The sequence below is a fragment of the Macaca thibetana genome, chromosome X, assembly GCF_024542745.1.
Source record: "Macaca thibetana thibetana isolate TM-01 chromosome X, ASM2454274v1, whole genome shotgun sequence".
Classification (NCBI taxonomy): Eukaryota; Metazoa; Chordata; class Mammalia; order Primates; family Cercopithecidae; genus Macaca; species Macaca thibetana.
In genome coordinates, this window is record NC_065598.1 from 52175085 (window position 1) to 52195996 (window position 20912).

General features: G+C 42.3%; 2 protein-coding genes across 8 annotated transcripts in view; both read right to left on the reverse strand.

The window, feature by feature from the left end:
• The window catches only part of LOC126946501 (melanoma-associated antigen D4-like), a 526225-nt gene extending 512518 nt beyond the window's left edge, over window positions 1–13707 (reverse strand). Inside the window, 1 exon segment of the mRNA XM_050776892.1 lies at window positions 13698–13707. The gene's annotated coding sequence lies outside the window, so the exon portion shown is untranslated.
• The window catches only part of LOC126946578 (X antigen family member 5), a 48427-nt gene continuing 28401 nt past the window's right edge, over window positions 887–20912 (reverse strand). For 2 of the 7 annotated variants that reach the window (XM_050777108.1, XM_050777105.1), the window contains exons 2-6: window positions 6871–6950; window positions 5951–6056; window positions 3951–4076; window positions 2921–3007; window positions 887–991 (exon numbers count right to left, since the gene is read on the reverse strand). In XM_050777108.1, coding sequence (XP_050633065.1) covers window positions 969–991; window positions 2921–3007; window positions 3951–4076; window positions 5951–6056; window positions 6871–6942 — 414 coding nt within the window. In that variant the 5' untranslated portion in view covers window positions 6943–6950 and the 3' untranslated portion in view covers window positions 887–968. Of the gene's footprint in view, window positions 992–2920; window positions 3008–3950; window positions 4077–5950; window positions 6057–6870; window positions 6951–8100; window positions 8226–20912 lie in introns of those variants that run through there. The other 5 variants (XM_050777109.1, XM_050777106.1, XM_050777107.1 and 2 more) reach the window with 4 other exon arrangements.

The following is a 20912-nucleotide window of genomic DNA, read 5'->3' on the forward strand; positions in this document are numbered from 1 at the left end:
CCAGCTCGATAGCCCGGGGAATTCTCACATATTTTGTGGAAAATAGGATATCCTAACAAAGGATGCAGATAAAGAGATACGTAGGGGAAGGAATAGAAGGAAGAGGCAGGGGGCTTCCGTGGCCTCTACGGGCATGCCACTCTCCATGTGTTCAGCTAGGCAAGAAGCTCTCTGAACCCTGTCCTTTTGGGTTTTGATGGAGGTTTTCATCCTACAGGCATGACTGACTAAACTGTTGGCCCGCCATTGGTAATCAACTTAACCTTCAGCCCCTCTCCCTGTCCTGAACGTTGGGGATGTGGCTGAAAAGTCCCAACCCTCTAATCCGCCATCCTAGAGCTACCTAGGAGCTGCCAGCAAATGGTCAACTCACTAGCATACAAAAAGACATCACTATGTGGAGATTCCAAAACCTGTAGGAGTTGTATGACAGTAAGCAGGGTCCAGGACCAAATATATATATTCACAATATCACACATGTGCATACCAGCTCAATCAGAATGCAGAGTTGCAAAAATGATACTATATTTTATTCAGACAGAGTCGCATTCACCCAGGCTGGAGCTGCAGTGGCGTGAACATGACTACCTACATCCTCGACCTCCTTGGCTCAAGGGATCCTCCCACCTCAGCCTCCAGAGTAGCTGGGACTACACCTACATACATATGTGCATATATTCATGCATTCATTCATCTATTTTTGTAGAGAGGGGGTTTTGCCATGTTGCCCAAGCATGTCTTAATCTCCCAAGCTCAAGCAATCTTCCTGCCTCAGCATCCCAATGTGCTTGGATTACAGGAATGAGCCACTGCACCCGGCCAAAATGTTCAATACTGTCTAATATGTGAGAATAAATGAACAACAGGTGTGTGATACTTCTTTGGAGAAAACTGGAAAACTTTATTGAGATTTTTAAAAGTCAAATATCTCGGATAAATCCAGTTTGCATTCTTTCGGTTGTCTTTGTTTAAAGCTGTGGTTTCCCTTCCCCTGCGACAGAAACATAACAGGAGGGAACATTACCAGAAGAACTCTATTCAGATGAAATTAAAGGTATGCAAAGGACACCAAAGGTTTAGTTTTATACAATGGACTAAAACCAGAATCCGAAGAGTCTCCCTGTGGCTAAGATTCAACTAGACCTCTGTAGAGACTGTGAGGATACACTTCTAAACATACACATTAGCAACATTTTTAAAACACACCCTGCTTTTTGTGCTAGAAGGAAACCAAAAGACAGTCTGAGGACAGATCACATTAAATCAAGTGAACCTATTAGAAGGGGCTTAAAGTAGATGACAAACAATGTGTAGAGTTTTACTGAAAATACAACCAGAACACAAAAAAACCTAAGAAACAGAAGGAATTTCTGAAAAAATTCCTCCAGAAAAAATGCATAATTTAATGTTTTGGCTTGACAGTATGGTCTGAATGTCCAATAGGTTCCTGCAGACAGTCTGAAAGCTATCTTTTGAGGAAACTGTTAATGTCACATTAGGAAATACATAAGTGAAATGAATAGAAAGGCCAGTATTGCATTTGTTTTTTCTCTATTGTGAAGAAGTGCTATGATATTGCTTTGAGCTAGTTTACCCTTCTTTGTTCTTTTTTAACATACACTAACCATTTGCATCCAGTTTTCACCTATAGTCCTCATGTCAATATGAATAATGACACTTTTTCCACTGGAAAGTATTCCCATTTGTATAATTAATTAAATGGTCATATAAGTTTTAACGTATCAGGATCATGATTGATATTAAAATGTGAAAGAGTTATACATCATAACCAGTGTGGGGAAAAAAAAAATGGAGAGGGAAATGAAAACAGAGAGTAAGACATCTGGAAAAGCTAAATATTTGCTTCTAAAAGTAACTGTTTTTGAGGGACGACTAGCAAATTTCACAAGTTCATGCACAGTCTTTGTGGTGTTCAGATATTTAGTTATTGCAGGGATATATTAAATAATGTAGGCATCCCTAGTGTGTCAACCATTTCATCCATACTCTGAAAATATTGTGTTTAAGAATGTATTCACTTTCAATTATGCCCTACATTCAATATCTGGGTCTTGTTCATATTCCGTGTTGTGCTTTTTCCATTTTCTTCAAGATTGTTTCATCTGCTGGATGCTGTCTTCCTAGCTATTTCTCAAAAGAACGATCTATTAAATGTATTACTTTTCGATTAGTTTTCCCTTTGTTAATGATTCATACCTTTCATGTACTGCCTGTTTCCCTTTCCCTTAAGTTTATTCTGTGACTCTTTTATTATTTTTTATGTCTCAGTATTATTTTCTTGTATCATGTAATTTGTTATCTATTTTAATAAGATATGCATTTAACGGTATGACTGTCCTAAGAATACAACTGAGGCTTGTTCAGTAGGCTCCTGGAAATCGTCTACACACTATCTATTAATGTAAATAGTCTAATGGAGTGGTTCACCAGTGTGGAGTAAATCATTTAGATAATTTCTCCCCTAAAAATGCAGTGCATCCTTTAAATTCAGAAGTTCTTCTAATTAAGTCAGCAATTTGAAAAACGTGTAAAAGATACTTATGTGGACTACTCAGGACTTAGTACGTTATAGTCTTTGAACTTTAAATCATATCATCTGATGACTCAAGGCAGAAACCTGTAATATATAACCTCTGATATGGTTAGAGGTTACCGTATGTGTCTTCAATCTAATTACACACAGTAGCTCATGAAGATTGACAGGAGGGCAGGGAGCATGCTTAGCACAGGCATCTTTCAACCACTTTGAGCATCACTGACCTACATGCAGGCTCCCTACTTCATGGGCCACAAAACCTTGACTGTCTCTTTCCATTCTATTATTCAGTCATTCAAGGCTGCACTGTGGGAAGACTTTAAAACACAAATCATTGGGTCCAGCGAGGGAGGTGGTTCACACCTGTAATCCCAGCATTTTGGGAGGCCGAGGCAGGTGGATCACTTGAGGTCAGGAGTTCGAGCCCAGATTGGCCAACATGGTGAGCCCCTGTTTCTACTAAAAATACAAAAATTAGTTGGGCATGGTGGCATGCACCTGTAATCCCAAATACACGTGAGGCTGAGGCATGAGAATCGCTTAAACCCGGGAGGCGGGGGTCACAGGGAACCAAGATCGGACCACTGCACTCCATCCTGGGGCGGCCGAGCGAGACCTCATCCGAAACAAAACAAAACAAAACAAAACAAAAGCAAAAATAAAAATAAAAATAAAACAATCATTGTTTAAGAGTCTGAGAGAATTCAGGATTTGACAAAATTCAAGAACACTCATGAAGGTCTCCTTACGGAAAAACAAACATCAAGCAGAGTGCCCGCTTGTTTTCTTAGAAGCAATGAAATCTCAACTCAGATATTACAATTGGACTGAAGCTGATCGTTATGATAAACAAATCATGAAAATCCGAGTATCTTTGCATTCTCTCCAACAGAACCAGAGCATGTAGAAATCAGCACTGAAGTGGATTTTAATCTATCTGATGTGCATTCACTACTTTCAATAAAAGCAAAAATGGGTGTAGGATTTATGTGATTTGTCCAGAAGCTCACAAATTATGTTAAGAGCTGGTACGAGAATCTCCTTCAGGGATCAGCATATTTCATACAAAGTGGTATTACAAGTGCATTATGTTTTTGTGAAAAGCAGAAATCACAAAATAATCTGAAAATTGTTAGCTGTTGGTTATACTCAGAAGTAAGAAAATGCTTTGCTATTTGATGATTCAATATGGCTTTGACCCAATTTGTGTCTGTATCTGATAGTGTTTTCAGTTTTGCAGTCAGGCTTCTAGGGTCTGAATTACCTTCCAAAGAAAGTCTGCATTTGAACTCTATTTTTAAAGGGGCAGTAAGATTCTCTCCTTTTATTATCAAAAGTATAATATTATGGAATACAGACAGCACATAATTTTGAATCTTAATGGGTAACATACCTCCTTCTGGCATTTTAAATTGCTCTGATTTTGGCAGAATCTTCCCCTGGACATCAGAACCATCTCCGCATTCATCCCCAGTCTTTGACTGAGACAGCTTCTGGAGATCAACTTCCAGGTCGGGCACTGAAAAATACCAAAAGGATGTCGACTGGAGCAGCCAAACAGGAGTGATAAATAAGGAACTGATCCTTTTCTTTTCCTCGGTGTTATGCAATAAAAGCCTATAAGCTACTGTGGTAATAAATGTGAAGCAAAGATGTCCCACGTTTGTTTTCCTGTATTATGATACCTTATCTTAAATGACAATCTGAGGATAAGTCTCAGCACACCTACCTTGCCCATACTTTACCATTGTGTATTATAAACACACACACAGCTACCTAGGAAAACAGGACAGCCTCACGGATAGCATTTTAATCGTAACTTCAATGTAATTTTCTGAAGGATTAGATCAATGCATCGGTGAGCCTATGACAAATCTTATGGTCCTGACACTCATCCCCTGTTGAGGTATCTTGAAAATGTTGGGGTTAAACTTTATTAAAGTAATTCTTAGATCCAAAGGCCCCTATATGTGACTTTCCATACATGAATGTCATTAAGAAAAAAAGTACGAAATATAACAGCAAAACCACTGTCTTCCAGTGGGAGTACGGGAACTGAAGTGCAAAGAAATTAATGAGCATTGTTGACAGTCATATTCTGGAAACCCCTTAACAGGGAATTGCTAAAATAATCCATGGCCCAAATTCTGTCTCTGATTAGTTTGAAGATGCTATCCGTTGAGAAAACAATTTCTGTTTCATGATAATCTTATCGTACTTGGAGCTTTCTAATTATAAAAATATTGAAACAACTTTTCAAAGCCCCCTCCATATCCTACTAATAAAGTTACCTGTACGCCAACATCCTGAGTTATCCACCTTTTACCAAACATACTGTCAAAAATATACATCAAAGGAAACAGTGGCTGTCATTCATTGACCTCTTTTCTGGAGTTGCTATCCTGCTTCACTGAACTGCGTTTTGTCCTGAGCCAATATCGACGTACCTTATAGTACAGACACATTTGAGTATTAAGCATTTTTGAGCAAAATATCATTCACATTTTCTAAAATAGATGGTAGGAAGAATGCATACCTTGGAACAAAATAAGAATTCCTTCTCCATGCGTCAAGTTTTCTTGGTAAGTCTCTATCTCTGAGCCTCAGTTTTCTTATTTATTTATTTTTATGTTTTGAGACGGAGTCTCGCTGTGTCACCAAGGCTGGAGTGCAGTGGTGTGATCTCGGCTCACTGCAACCTCTGCCGCACGGGCTCAAGAAATTCTCCTGCCTCAGCCTACTTAGTAGCTGAGATTACAGGTGTGTGCTACCACGCCCAACGAGTTCGTATATTTTTAGTAGAGACAGGATTTCACCATATTGGCCACGGTGGTCTCGAACTCCTGACCTCAAGTGATCCGCCCACCTCGGCCTCCCAAAGTGCAGGGATAACAGGGGTGAGGCACCACGCCCGGCCTCCGTTTTCTTATTTATAGAATGAGGCTAAGATTCCTTTGCAAATGGGCTTTATTTGGGGTGTTATATGGTAGGGTGACTTGGCACTCCACATGCTATCAAAGGGTGCTTACAACACTGTGAACACCATGGCTGAGAAGATCTCACTGCAACGTCCTAAGAATATCAAGTTAAACTGGTGAAATAATGTACATTTTTATACAACCAATTAAATGGTTTCATCTGATTTAGGAACGACTATATTTTCAAGCCTACAAAATGCATCTCAAAGAAAAAGAGAAGATTCATCATATCCAGGGACTGCAGGAAGCTGCAAACTATACCCATCACATTTCCAGCCTCTTGCAAAACTCTCAGCAAATGTTTGAGATCCTTTCCTGTTGTTTTCTTTCGTCCTGTTACTGGTCATGGCATAAGGCGTCATGCACACACAGGCCTCCTCCCCCCATAGACATTCTTTCTTTCCCTTCCCAGCACCTTGAATCTCAGCTGCACCCTGATCTTCTTCTCTCTTCTGACCAGGTGTATGATCCTGACTTTCAGTTGGTGGTCCTTCTTGTTGAGGCTCTGGCACACTGGGCTCCTGGGACAAGGGCGGGGACATGGTGTGTGCATGTGCAGATAAAAAATTCTTCTTATCAATGCATGTCAATAACATGAATATACAGATTACACAGATACTTCTGATCATATGCATGTTTAAAGACATGCTCCAACACTATCCCAAAACTATTCCACACACTTATTCTTTTTTTTTTTTTTTTTTTTTTTTTGAGACGGAGTCTCGCTCTGTCGCCCAGCCCAGGCTAGAGTGCAGTGGCGCGATCTCGGCTCACTGCAAGCTCCGCCTCCCGGGTTCACGCCATTCTCCTGCCTCAGCCTCCCGAGTAGCTGGGACTACAGGCGCCCACAACCGCGCCCGGCTAATTTTTTTTTTTGTATTTTTAGTAGAGACGGGGTTTCACCGTGGTCTCGATCTCCTGACCTTGTGATCTGCCCGCCTCGGCCTCCCAAAGTGCTGGGATTACAGGCGTGAGCCACCGCGCCCGGCCTCCACACACTTATTCTTCATTAAGTTACTCTTCCCATAGAGAGGTTACTCTGAGACCGTTACCCTCAATGGCGTTGGAAGCCATTTTAATTCATGTGGGGTTGAATGGGTGGTGCTATGAATAAGCATGAGGAGGAAATCACCAGTCAAATCGAGGAACACAAATTCACACACCCAGGCAAAAACAGTGTGTAGTCCTCTTGGGTTACTCTTTCCTTCATGAGATGCCATGATCATTTTTTATCAACATGGGAGACCTTTATCAGTGTATCTATACTAGTTCAACAATAACTACCACACAAAAAAACTTCTGCTATTGGAAAAAATCGAACGTTAAGTTACTCACAGGCATAGGCCCAACCAGCTGAGCAAGTCGTAAACATCGTCTTGGTCTATATCTTCTTCCTCGCCAACTCATATTTCAGTCTGCAAACAGAACAGTGTGCACTTTGCGGAGGCTGAGGAGGATGGATCACCTGAGGTCAGGAGTTCGAGGCCAGCTTGGCCAAAATGGTGAAACCCCGTCTCTACTAAAAATACAAAAACTTAGCCGGGTGTGGTGGTGAGTGCCTTAATCCCAGCTAGTCGGGAGGTTGAGGCAGGAGAACCGCTTGAACCCGGGGGCGAATGCTGCAGCCAGCCGAGATCGCGCCATTGCACTCCAGCCTGGGCAACAAGAGCAAAACTCCATCTCAAAAAAACCAAACCAAACCAAACCAAACCAAAACCCAGAATACCGTGACTGGAAAAATGCATGTGAGTGGATACTACATTTGAGCACTTCCATGGCCAAATGCTAACTTGCAATTTTTAAAAATTTGGTAAGACATTGAAAGGTAAGTCAGAGGGCATGTATAAGTGCGTATGCCTTCTGAATCGAATACTTGCACAGCCACTTATGTTCGTCAAGCTAGCTGAGCAATGCCTTAGGGCTTATGGCAAGAGACGCACGGTATTTCCAATGAGGTTTGGTTTCACAATTGGACTCTCCATCGCGAGACATTTAGGAAAATACAGCTTGAGAATTAAAATTAAAGTGCCCATGGCTTTTGTCACACACCCTTTGCTAGGGCCATTTCCCCCCAACATCGAGTTTTGTTGGAATGCATAGCCCCTCCCACCCATTCGAACTTCCAAGATGGAGCTGAGAAGTTGCCACATAGCACTGGGCAGTCCTCACCGGGCGGGCACCTCTGCGGTTCATTATACAAACCTCGGGGTGGCGGTCACCAGTCCGGAGTGTTCCCAATTTCCAGGCCCCTTCCTTACCGCCCACGACATTCCAGGCCTGATGCCCCTTGAGGAGTCTGGAATTTGTCCTCTGTTGGAAGTTTCAGGCGTTTCTGGGACTGGAATACCACCAACAGCACCCCAGCATCGCCCCAGCTTCACCTAACCCCCGTCCCATTCCGAGGCCCTGCTTCTTCCTTCGTTCTGACCCCGACAAGACAAGAAGGCCCATAGCTGCGGGGCCGCACGAGAAGGACGACGACATCAAGCCCCTTCTCACTCGGAGTCACCAATCATGCGCCCCGACCCTCTGGAAGCCCGCTGGCTCCTCCGCACTCTCACTCACGCTTCAACTCCCAGCTGGAGCGACCTGTGGACCTACTGGCTGCGTCTCAGCAGGGGAGAAAGAATCCAGACCTCAGGGACCCGAGCTGCAGGATCACAGCTCCCCGGCGTTCACCATACGCGAAGGGCCAATGGGAAGACGCCCAATGAATATGCGCACTAAGGAGGCACCAAAGGAGCATGCGCAGTGAGGTCCCCTCTTGCTTTAAGAGCCGCACTGTGCTTCCTTGTCTCCCCATGCCCTGTCCTCTGCTCCTTCCAAGGTCCCCACTAAGGACTTTGGAATCCATCCTCTCTGTGTGGTATTTTTTATGCCTCTGAGACTGAAATACTGCAAATAATGTCACCCTTCAACTCATTCCCTGTTCATCTGACCCTCCTCCCCACTATGCCCTTACTTCCTCCCCTGCCCAGGACCCCACAACAGCAAGGCCATGGTGATGTCGCTGCCTTTTAGTAGAAGGATGAGGATCTATATGAGGCCATGGACCGAGTGGTCCAACCTACGGGAAGCCCTTCTGCTTTCCCTCCCACTCACTGACACTTCAACTTCTGGGAGGACTGCTCTGCTGACCTACCAGCTGTGTCATAGTTGGCAAGAAAGAAGTCATGACGTTTCCTTCCACAGCTCTGCAGGGATAGAAGACAGACAGCAAGTCACATGGGCAGCAGGAACTTGCTTAGCAAGGGGCATGCCCACTGAGTCTGCCACTTGCAGGGTCGACCACGGTTTTCCTGCTGTTCTCATACCCGCATCCACAGGGTGTTTGTAGTGGAAAGAAAGGCACTTAAGAGAGCATTTGTTTTTCTTTGATCAAACCATCTCATGCATTGAGAAACGTTGGGAACACACAGTCCTATGTCACCCTTAATGGAGGATGTGTCTCAGAAAAGCCTGTTGTGAAAGAAAGAAACTATTTTTATATCTTTATTTATCAATGCTTTTTTTTTTTTTTTCTCAGACAGGGTGTGGCTTTCTTTCCCAGGCTGGAGGGCAGTGAGATGACAATACCTCACTGAATCTGGAGTCTGGATCTCTTGGGCTCAAATAATCCTCATACTGAAGCCTCTCAAATGGATGGTACTACAGGTGCGAACACCACACCTGAGCAATTAATTTATTTTTTAGAACATTGTCTCAGTCTGATGCCACGCTGGTCTTGAAGTTTTGGGCTCAAGCGATCATCCCACCTTGACCAATTTTTACACATGCTTTGATTAATCCCTTTTTACCTCTGGTTCTCGGTTTTCTGCCATGCTTCTAATGAATGGAATGGAATAAACTCTTCTGCAGACTAAATATATTCACACACGCTTAATTTTGGTTTTTTTTTGGGGGGGGGTGTGTTATTGCACATTTAAATCTCTGGGCTAGTGACTGATTTGCCTGAATATACCTGTAGGCCATTCAGATCGTGTATTTTGATTCAGAAATATATGTACATATTGATGACAGGATCTAGGCGCAGTCTCCTGTGACATGATGCAAAGCAGTGGTGACTAACTGGATCATATACTGTACTCTCCAAATATCAACTAAATAGCCTGTTCATAAGACAGGGCTGACATTATTTGCATAGTGCTGTAAGGGAGAGCACTACCTCGACAGAGGCACTAGTGTGTCAGACGTCGAAGGGATTTCAGTATATTTATTCTGATTTTGAAATCTAGTGTAAAGTGGGTCTTTTAAAGTGGGGGATTGTTTGGTTAGAGTTAGGTAGGAATCATAATGATGTAGGATTGGTGGAGCCAAGAAGACAAAAATGTTTAGGCAACGGTTCAAGGAGTTTTGGGATTGAAAAATGTCATTTGACACTTTTGACTGAAGAGTTGATGAATCTTTCAGGCAGTTGCTGAAATGAACAGTAAAGTTCTTTGCATCTTTTATTTTCCTAGGCAACAGATTGCTGTATTAGTAAAGTTATGTTGATGAAGCCAGTGGGGTATAAGCTCTCGTTAATGTAGACAGTAAGCTGTGTGCATGATTCCTGTTCTTATTACTCATGTATTCTTTGGCAGTTTAATGTGGGAAATATTATATGGAAGGGAAGGATAGGAACGGGGCCCTGACCAGAATGCAGCCTTTTATAAATAAGATATATTGCTGAAATGACGCCTATATATATCATGCAGCTGGCCTTCTTTTAGGGCAATACCTTGAGTTGGAAAAGAAAGGTGGCTCAATCTCTCTCTGTCTCTCTCTCAAAAGCAACTTGAGTAGGAATCGTGGTGTTTTAAATATTTTTTTTAAAAAACGAGAGCAGTTATAATCATGATCTCTTATTTAATTTACCTTTTATATTTTTTATCCTTTCTTGGCATGGACACTATTATTATTAAATTTTACTTTCTTTTTTTCCTTACTAAGTCCAGTTTTTAATATAGTGCACTCGGAAGTGCTCAAAGAATGGGAGATAGTGATTTCTGGACTCAGACTTTTTGTGAGCAACTATGGCTGTTGGTAGTGTTTCACGTTGTACTAGTTAGGGATCTGTAGAAGGACAGAACTAATAGGATAGATGCATATATGAAGTAGGGTTTATTAAGGAGTATTGACTCACACGGTGACAAGGTGAAGTCCCACAATAGGCCATCGGCAAGCTGAGGAGCAAGGAAGGCAGTCCGAGTTCCAAAACCTCAAAAGTATTGAAGCCAACATTGCAGCCTTTAGTCTGTGGCCAAAGGCCCGAGAGCCCCTGGCAGATCCTGGTGTGAGTTCAAGAGTCCAAAAGCTGAAGAACCTGGAGTCTGTTGTTCGAGGGCAGGAGGCATGCAGCACCGGAGATAGTTGGAGGCCAGAAGACTCAGCAAGTCTAGTTTTCCATGTTCTACTGCCTGATTTATTCTAGTGGCACTGGCAATTGATTAGATGGTGCCCACCCAGACTGAGGGTGGGTCTACCTCTCCCAGTCCACTGACTCAAATGTTAATCTCCTTTGACAACACACTCTCAGACACACCCAGGAACAATACTTTGCATCCTTCGATCCAATCAAGTTGACACTTAATATTAACCATCACATGCAGACCTGGACTTTAGTGATTCCTGAGTGGCCTCACTCCAGCCTCAAAGAGCAGGCTTGAATTTCTTGCCAAATTTGAACTTCCCGCTGCCATTCCTGTGGGCCATAACTCCGGACCTGCTGGATGAGTTCAAAGGATCATATTAGGATTGGGATTGGGAAAGTTGTGAAGGAGCCCTTGTGACAAACAGGAAGCAGCGGAAAGTATGAAAGACATTGTAGAGACAAGAAGAGTTGCCTGATACGTGACCCTACAGCAACTCTCTAGCTGTTAAGGGAGGAAACAGAGCTGGGACCAACACAACCAGTCTACCTGAGAGGGGGCTCAATTTCCCACATGACCAGAGCTTCCCATCCTCCATGCACGGGAATCTATGACCAAACTTAGATTTCCACAGGATGGTGGGTGGGTGGGACAAAGTCTACAGATTCCGAGCAGCTGGCAAGTCTCAGGGTACCAGAGTAAACACTGTCACCTGAGCTCAGATTGCTTGGTGGTTGAGGTGAAATTATTTGCTACCTACCACGTTCAGTGTAGCTCTCCCACTGGCCTCATAAAATGGGAGCACAGTAGGGGAATGGAGGTCCCTGTGCATTCACAGGGAGGTCCCCGCGAACGCAGGCAATGCATGGCGTTCACCTATGCTGCAGCCCAAGCAAAGCCTCCACATGATATCAAGAGGACAAGAAGTCACATGTACTGTCTGTCCCTTTTGCCTGTGAGTTCTCATCTCTCCAAGTAAGACTACACCTGTGCAAAACAGACACTGATATCTGCAGATGAAACACATATTTCATCAGTAACTCTATATTTTGTAGTAGCCTTTTGGCCCATATCGAAGATGGGAGTTTTGTCTAAAAACACTGAATTGCAAAGGAAGTGGACAAAATTGGGTTCTCATGTATATTTGCATATATTCTATAGCAACATTTATCAACCATTGGGGATGTTCTCCGAAAAAGCTGTAATCATTTCTAAACTGGTTTTTAATCCATGGTGGATCATAAGAATAATGTTGTCAGCCACAAACGGCATTTTAAAGAACAGAGATAAAATAAATTACTAAATAGCGTTCGCTGCATGTAGAATATACAAATACACTGCACATCCCCATGCACATACATATATTTACTTGCCTAGTCGACTATATGTAAACTGTGTATTTCTCACACAGTGTCATAAAAGAGTTTGAACGTCACTACTTTAGCGGTTATCAGACAAAATGTTTACAGGCCATTTCTATAGCCATCTGTGAAGATGATGGATTAAGACGTGCTCAGAATAAGTTCACTGTTGTCTGTAGCTTTCTACATAATGCTTGAAATGGCGCTCAGTGATGTTTAAATTGCTCAGTTTTACTGTGGGCATTTGACCCTCAGCAAACTCACTTGTGAACTCATGAGCTGGTGAGAAGGAAGGCTGATGAGTTGTGGGGCTTTACTTCCTACCATGTCTTTCTGCAGCTGCAGGGTGTGTTCATGTGTGTGCTTCTGCACTCGTCTGATGGTGCTTTGATAGGTTCCCTTTTATTTCCCCCTTTATCATTGACTGTGTCTTATGGTTCCTATTATGCACTTCATTCGCGTCCAGTGACAGCGACATCTGTGGTATTCAGTGTTGATCCAATTTACACAAATTTTAAAAATATTTTCAAGCATGAATATTTTTTCTTACCAATTTTCCTTAAGTACTTCAAGGAGTCAAATGCAATTCAATATTAGTAGTTGATGTTAGATCATACTGAGCTATAATCCTGGAAAATTGCTGATCATACTAATTGTTGTTATGCCTGAGCTTTTATGTCACCATAACGCTTAGATAAATGACACAATGACCAACACATGGAAAGAAGGATTCTGAAATACTGACATCTTTAATTCCCAAACTTTACTTTAAGTTCAGGGGTACATGTGTAGGATGTGCAGGCTTCTTACATGGGTAAATGTGTGCCACGGTGATTTACTGCACACATCATCACATCACCCTGGTATTAAGCCCAGCATCCACGAGCTACTCTTCCTGACCCTCTCCCTCCTCCCACCCCTGCACTTCAGTAGGCCCAGTGTGTGATGCGTCTCCCACGTGTCCATGTGTTTTCATCATTTAGCTCCCACTTATAAGTGAGAACATCCGGTATTTGGTTTTCTGTTCCTGCATTAGTTTGCTGAGGATAATGGCTGCCACCACCATCCATGTCCCTGCCAACGACATGATCTCATTCTTTTTATGGCTGCATATATTCCACGGTGTATGTGTACCACATTTTCTTGATTCGGTTTATCACTGATGGGATGGACATCTGAAATATCACAAAGACACGTGGTACTTGCTGTGAAAAATATCGCACTGTGGTGGGGCAGACAGACAGACAGAAGAGCAGTTGAAGTGCAAGGGAGAAACACAGGGAAGGAACCTGAGGAATAAGAAACAATTAATGTAGCGGCCATGAGACAGGAGAAAACAACACAATGTTTTAAAAAGAAAATCTTTCTCCATTGCCTTTGCCACTTATCTGAAAATCAACTTATTAGGTTTGTGAGTCTATTGCTGGCTCTATTTTGATCCGTAGATTTTCCCCCAATACCACACTGTCTTGAATACTGGAGAAGTAACACAATTGCCATATGGGGCTGGATGATTAAAAATCATAATCAACAACTTCTTGCAATTCTCCTGACTCAATGCAGCACCCTCACCGTAGCTGAGGATTGCATGTCTACCATATTCTCAGGGGCATCGCTCCTGCAGTGATCGCTCCTCTCTCCTGAACCATCAATGGCTCCCTCCATATTGGAGCAATCCCTAGGCTAAAAAAAGGGGAAGCCACCTTCTTCCAATGCACTGACAACATAATCAATCAATAAACAAAATAGAATTAATGTGAATCTTGATATCATGTAAGGTGAATTCCCCAAAGTTCTACTTCAGAATTGTTTTGGATATTCTAATTCATTTTCCTTTGTAGATAATTTTGAAAATGGACTCCAATGAAGTGTGTTGCATAAGTTCATGCAGTTTTCCTTTGCAGGGCAAGAGTTTAATGTGTTCGTAGCTACAGAAGGACATGGGGTTAGAGGGTGAGTTTTCCCGTAGCTTGGGGAATGATCCAATGTAGAGGGAGCAGTTGATGGTTCAGGAGAGAGGAGTGATCACTGTAGGAGCAAAGCCCGTGACAAGGTGGGAGGCATGGTATACTGACCTGAGGTGAGGCGGCTGGCTTCAGTTAGGAGTATTGTATGCAGGAGGGCAGCAGAGAATGTCCATGAATCACTGAAGGTGAGGGTGGCTTTGGGGGTTCCTGACACAGTGTCAGCAACTGTGTGATTCACCAGCAGGACCCCGACTCACTACAATACGGTGAAACTTTCTTTGAGTAAAGGAAGAGTGAAGGGGTAGAGATGATGAAGCTGTCGCTCCTGGGAGACTATGCATTTCCCCATAGTATGAAGCAACAGCTGAGCTCTTGTCTATTATGAAAAATACATGTCCTCACAGCATTTAACAATAATCTCTCCAACTGGAAGAGAACTGGCTCACTGGATCCCTCAACCACTGTTCTGTGCAGGATAATGTATGGAGGAAAAGTGCAGCCTGGTGCTGACTTTAAGTTTTGTTTTCTCCTGCAGGCAGGTAGAGACAGGACACAATTGTTGCCAGTGAACTTTCAGTAGGCCAAAAATCCTGAACGTTTGAAGTGCTCTTTCCTCTAAGTGGGAGGGAAAAAAAAAAATCAGTTTCCTGGGTTAAAGCAAAGCCTTAGATAAACCTTAAGCCTTAGATAAAGGAAAAAAAGTGAGAGAGAAAAAAGGCCACATGCAGAGGCTCACACCTGTAATCCCAGTATTTTGAGAGGCTGAGGGAGGAGAATCATTTGAAGCCAGGAGTTCAAGACCAGCCTGGGCAACATAGTGAGACCCCTGCTCTACACAATTTTTAAAACTAGCTGGGCACCATGGCACGTGTCTGTAGTCCCATCTACTCAGGAAAGCAACACAGGAGGATTGCTTGAGCCTAGGAGTCCTAGTTTGTGGTGCGCTCTAAGTCCTCCAGGGTATTCCAGCCTGGACGACAGAGAGAAATCCTGTCTCAAAAAGGGAGTGGGGTGTGTGAAGACACATTCCAGCCTTGTCTTCAGCTGGACTGCCACTGCTGCAGCCTCCTCCCAACATTTGAGGCAGGATCTCTCTCGGCCATGGTACTCTTAACTCTGTGAATGTTGAGTTCAGTGCTAGGGGTTTGATGCAAATTACAATGAGATTTAAAAAAAAAAAAAAGGTACAGTTGTAAAATGTTTTTGTGTCTTGTGGCTATTACATCTGGATGTGTGATATTGACAGAAAGGGTCCAGCAGTTTGACAACTTAATGCAGTTGCCGCAAGCAAGGAATTCGTCTTTTCTACACTTCTCACTGGATAAAGGATAGAGACAAAAGGGACGGATGTTATGTAAACCGATTTTTTTAATGTTTACGAATTCAGGATTTCATCCTGTCCATTTCTTAAATATGATGAATCTTTTCACTAAGTTTATATCATAATGTGATTTTCTGAAGATGTTTTGTCCCTTCTGCTTACAACCCTTCCAGAAAAAAAAGGTCTGGAGGACGAAATGGGATGATTAAAGAGATAAAAGTTTTCATCACAGAATACTACATGGTGATTCTGTAATAGTGGAGAAAACAGAAAACCTGGCACATGAGGAGAGGCAAGGGAGGGAAGGAAGACATCGGTTGTCTCTGTTTTTCAAAACTATTCCTGCAAACTCTCCACTTTTCCTCAAGAAATACTTCCCATGAGGGCTTTCCAAGCCACTGTGAGCCAATGTTAAAACCACACTGATTGGCGAGCCAGTGATTACCTGACAGGTATTCAGGGAAATCAGCTACCACTCGAGAGGTATAAATGTGCAATAACACAACCTTAAAGAAAACGCACAGGTGTGAATTGATTGAGTCTATAGCATGTATAAAAAGCATGTATAAAAACTGGCAGACATGCAAGGATCACTTGAGGCCATGTGTTTGAAAGCAGCCTGAGCAACACAGTGACGCCCCACATCTAAAAAAAAAATTATAATAATTAAATACATTAGGCAGGCGTGGTGGTGGCCACCTGTAGTCCCAGCCACAGGGGAGGTTGCAGTGTGAGGAGGATTGCTTGAGCCCAAGAGATGGAGGCTGCAGTGAGGCATCGTCATGCCACTGCCCTCCACCCTGGACAACAGAAAAACACCCTGAGAAAACAGCTTGTGTAAATATAGACATAAAATTCTCTATTTCTGTCACAAAGGTCTTTCTGAGGCAGACCCTCCACTGAGGGTGACATGGGACTCTCTGTTCTCAGTGTTTCTGGATGCATGAGAATGGTTGGGCAAGAGACAAAAAAAAATTTTAAAAATCTCTCACGTCCCTTTCTTCCTACTAAAAACAACCTGGGACAAGGGTGTGGGGATAGCAGGAAAACCCTGGCCGGCCCTATACGTGCCTGACTCAGTGTGCATGCCCCTCGCTGCACAAGGCATGGTGGCTCACCTCTGTAATCCCAGCACTTTGGGAGGCCAAGGCAGGTGGATCACCTGAGCTCAGGAGTTCGAGACGAGCCTGGCCAACACGGCGAAACCCCGTCTCTACTGAAAATACAAAAATTAGCCGGGCGTGGTGGCACATGCCTGTAATCCCAGCTACTCGGGAGGCTGAGGCAGAGGAACTGCTTGAACCCGGGAGGTGGAGGTTGCAGTGAGCCGGGACCGCACCATTGCACTCCAGCCTGGGCAAAAAGAAGGAAACTCTGTGTCAATAAATAAATAAACAAACCAACAAACAAACAGAAAAATGAGGCTCAGAGATTGAGACTTACCAAGAACACTTGACTCATGGAGAAGGAATTCATATTTTGTTCCAAGGTTTGCATTCTTCCCACCATCCATGTTAGAAAATGTGAATGATTTTGCTTAAAAATGCTTAATACTCAAATATGTCTGTACTGTAAGGTACTTCAGTATTGGCTCAGGACGAAATGCAGTTCAGTGAAGCAGGATAGTGTCTCCAGAAAAGAGGCCAATAAATGACAGCCACTGTTTCCTTTGATGTGTATTCTTGACAGTATGTTTGGTAAAAGGTGGATAATTCAGGATACTGGAATACATTATTAGGACTTTGAAGGGGCTTTTAAAAGTTGTTTTAATATTTTTATAATTAGAAAACTCCAAGTACGATAAGATTATCATGAAACAGAAACTGTTTCCTCAACGAATAGATAGCATTTTCAAACTAAAGATAGACAGAATTTGGGCCATGGATTATTTTAGCAATTCACTGTTTCTTTTCATTCTTTCTTTCTTTCTTTTTTTTTTTTTTTTTTAATTATTATAGTTTAAGTTCTAGGGCACGTGTGCACAACATGCAGGTTTGTTACATACGTATACATGTGCCATGTTGGTGTGCTGCACCCATTAACTCGTCATTTACATTAGGTATATCTCCTAATGCTATCCCTCCCCCCTCCCCCCGACCCCACGACAGGCCCCGGTGTGTGATATTCCCCTTCCTGTGTCCATGTGTTCTCATCGCTCAGTTTCCACCTATGAGTGAGAACATGCGGTGCTTGGTTTTCTGTTTTTTTGCGATAGTTTGCTGAGAATGATGGTTTCCAGCTGCATCCTTGTCCCTACAAAGGACATGAACTCATCCTTTTTTATGGCTGCATAGTATTCCATGGTGTATATGTGCTACATTTTCTTAATCCAGTCTATCATTGATGGACATTTGGGTTGGTTCCAAGTCTTTGCTATTGTGAATAGTGCTGCAATAAACATACGTGTGTATGTGTCCTTACAGCAGCATGATTTATAATCCTTTGGGTATATACCCAGTAATGGGATGGCTGGGTCAAATGGTATTTCTAGTTCTAGATCCTTGAGGAATCGCCACACTGTCTTCCACAATGGTTGAACTAGTTTCCAGTCCCACCAACAGTGTAAAAGTGTTCCTGTTTCTCCACATCCTCTCCAGCATCTGTTGTTTCCTGACTTTTTTTAATGATCGCCATTCTAACTGGTGTGAGATGGTATCTCATTGTGGTTTTGATTTGCATTTCTCTGATGGCCAGTGATGATGAGCATTTTTTCATGTGTCTGTTGGCTGCATAAATGTCTTCTTTTGAGAAGTGTCTGTTCATATCCTTTGCCGACTTTTTGATGGGGTTGTTTGTTTTTTTCTTGTAAATTTGTTTGAGTTCTTTGTAGGTTCTGGATATTAGCCCTTTGTCAGATGAGTAGATTGCAAAAATTTTCTCCCATTTTGTAGGTTGCCTGTTCACTCTGATGGTAGTTTCTTCTGCTGTGCAGAAGCTCTTTAGTTTAATTAGATCCCATTTACCAATTTTGGCTTTTGTTGCCATTGCTTTTGGTGTTTTAGACATGAAGCCCTTGCCCATGCCTATGTCCTGAATGGTATTGCCTAGGTTTTCTTCTAGGGTTTTCATGGTGTGAGGTCTAAATTTAAGTCTCTAATCCATCTTGAATTAATTTTCGTATAGGGTGTAAGGAAGGGATCCAGTTTTGGCTTCCTTTATAAGGCTAGCCAGTTTTCCCAGCACCATTTATTAAACAGGGAATCCTTTCCCCATTTCTTGTTTTTGTCAGTTTTGTCAAAGATCAGATGGTTGTAGATGTGTGGTATTATTTCTGAGGGCTCTGTTCTGTTCCATTGGTCTAGATCTCTGTTTTGGTGCCAGTACGATGGTGTTTTGGTTACTGTAGCCTTGTAGTATAGTTTGAAGTCAGGTAGCGTGATGCCTCCAGCTTTGTTCTTTTGGCTTAGGACTGTCTTGGCAATGCGGGCTCTTTTTTGGTTCCATATGAACTTTAAAGCAGTTTTTTTCCAATTCTGTGAAGAAAGTCATTGGTAGCTTGATGGGGATGGCATTGAGTCTATAAATTACCTTGGGCAGTATGGCCATTTTCATGATATTGATTCTTCCTATCCATGAGCATGGAATGTTCTTCCATTTGTTTGTGTCCTCTTTTATTTCATTGAGCAGTGGTTTGTAGTTCTCCTTGAGGGGGTCCTTCACATCCCTTGTAAGTTGGATTCCTAGGTATTTTATTCTCTTTGAAGCAATTGTGAATGGGAGTTCACTCTTGATTTGGCTCTCTGTTTGTTATTGGTGTATAAGAATGCTTGTGATTTTTGCACATTGATTTTGTATCCTGAGACTTCACCGAAGTTGCTTATCAGCTTAAGGAGATTTGGAGCTGAGATGATGGGGTGTTCTAAATATACAATCACGTTATCTGCAAACAGGGACAATTTGACTTCCTCTTTTCCTAATTGAATATCCTTTATTTCTTCCTCCTGCCCGATTGCCCTGGCCAGAACTTCCAACACTATGTTGAATAGGAGTGGTGAGAGAGGGCATCCCAGTCTTGTGCCAGTTTTCAAAGGGAATGCTTCCAGTTTTTGCCCATTCAGTATGATATTGGCTGTGGGTTTGTTATAAACAGCTCTTATTATTTTGAGATACGTTCCATCAATACCGAATTTATTGAGAGTTTTTAGCATGAAGGGCTGTTGAATTTTATCAAAGGCCTTTTCTGCATCTATTGAGATAATCATGTGATTTTTGTCTTTGGTTCTGTTTATATGCTGGGTTACGTTTATTGATTTGCATATGTTGAACCAGCCTTGCATCCCAGGGATGAAGCCCACTTGATCGTGGTGGATAAGCTTTTTGATGTGCTGCTGGATTCGGTTTGCCAGTATTTCATTGAGGATTTCCGCATCGATGTTCATCAGGGATATTGGTCTAAAATTCTCTTTTTTGTGTGTGTCTCTGCCAGGCTTTGGTGTCAGGATGATGTTGGCCTCCTAAAATGAGTTAGGGAGGATTCCCTCTTTTTCTATTGATTGGAATAGTTTCAGAAGGAATGGTACCAACTCCTCCTTGTACCTCTGGTAGAATTCGGCTGTGAATCCGTCTGGTCCTGGACTTTTTTTGGTTGGTAGGCTATTAATTATTGCCTCAATTTCAGAGCCTGCTATTGGTCTATTCAGGGATTCAACTTCTTCCTGGTTTAGTCTTGGGAGAGTGTATGTGGTCACGAATTTATCCATTTCTTCTATGTTTTCTAGTTTATTTGCGTAGAGGTGTTTACACATAGTAGTCTCTGATGGTAGTTTGTATTTCTGTGGGGTCGGTGGTGATATCCCCTTTATCATTTTTCATTGTGTCTATTTGATTCTTCTCTCTTTTCTTCTTTATTTGTCTTGCTAACGGTCTGTCAATTTTGTTGATCTTTTCAAAAAACCAGCTCCTGGATTCATTGATTTTTTGAAGGTTTTTTTTCTGTCTCTATCTCCTTCAGTTCTGCTCTGATCTTAGTTATTTCTTGCCTTCTGCTAGCTTTTGAACGTGTTTCCTCTCGCATCTCTAGTTCTTTTAAATGTGATGCAATTCACTGTTAAGGGGTTTCCAGAATATGACTGTCAACAATGCCCATTAATTTCTTTGCACTTCAGTTTCCATACTCTCATTGGAAGACAGTGATTTTGCTGTCGTTTTGGGTACTTTTTCTTACTGACATATAGGGCCTTTGGACCTAAACATTAATTAAGTTTAACTCCAACATTTTCAGGGTACCTGAACAGGGAATTAGGGTCAGGACTATAAGATTTGTCATAGACAGACCAATACATTGATCTAATCATTCAGAACTTTATATTTAAGGTATGATTAAAATGCTCTCTGCGGGGCAGTCTTCAGATTTCCTAGGTAGCTGAGATACTTCAGG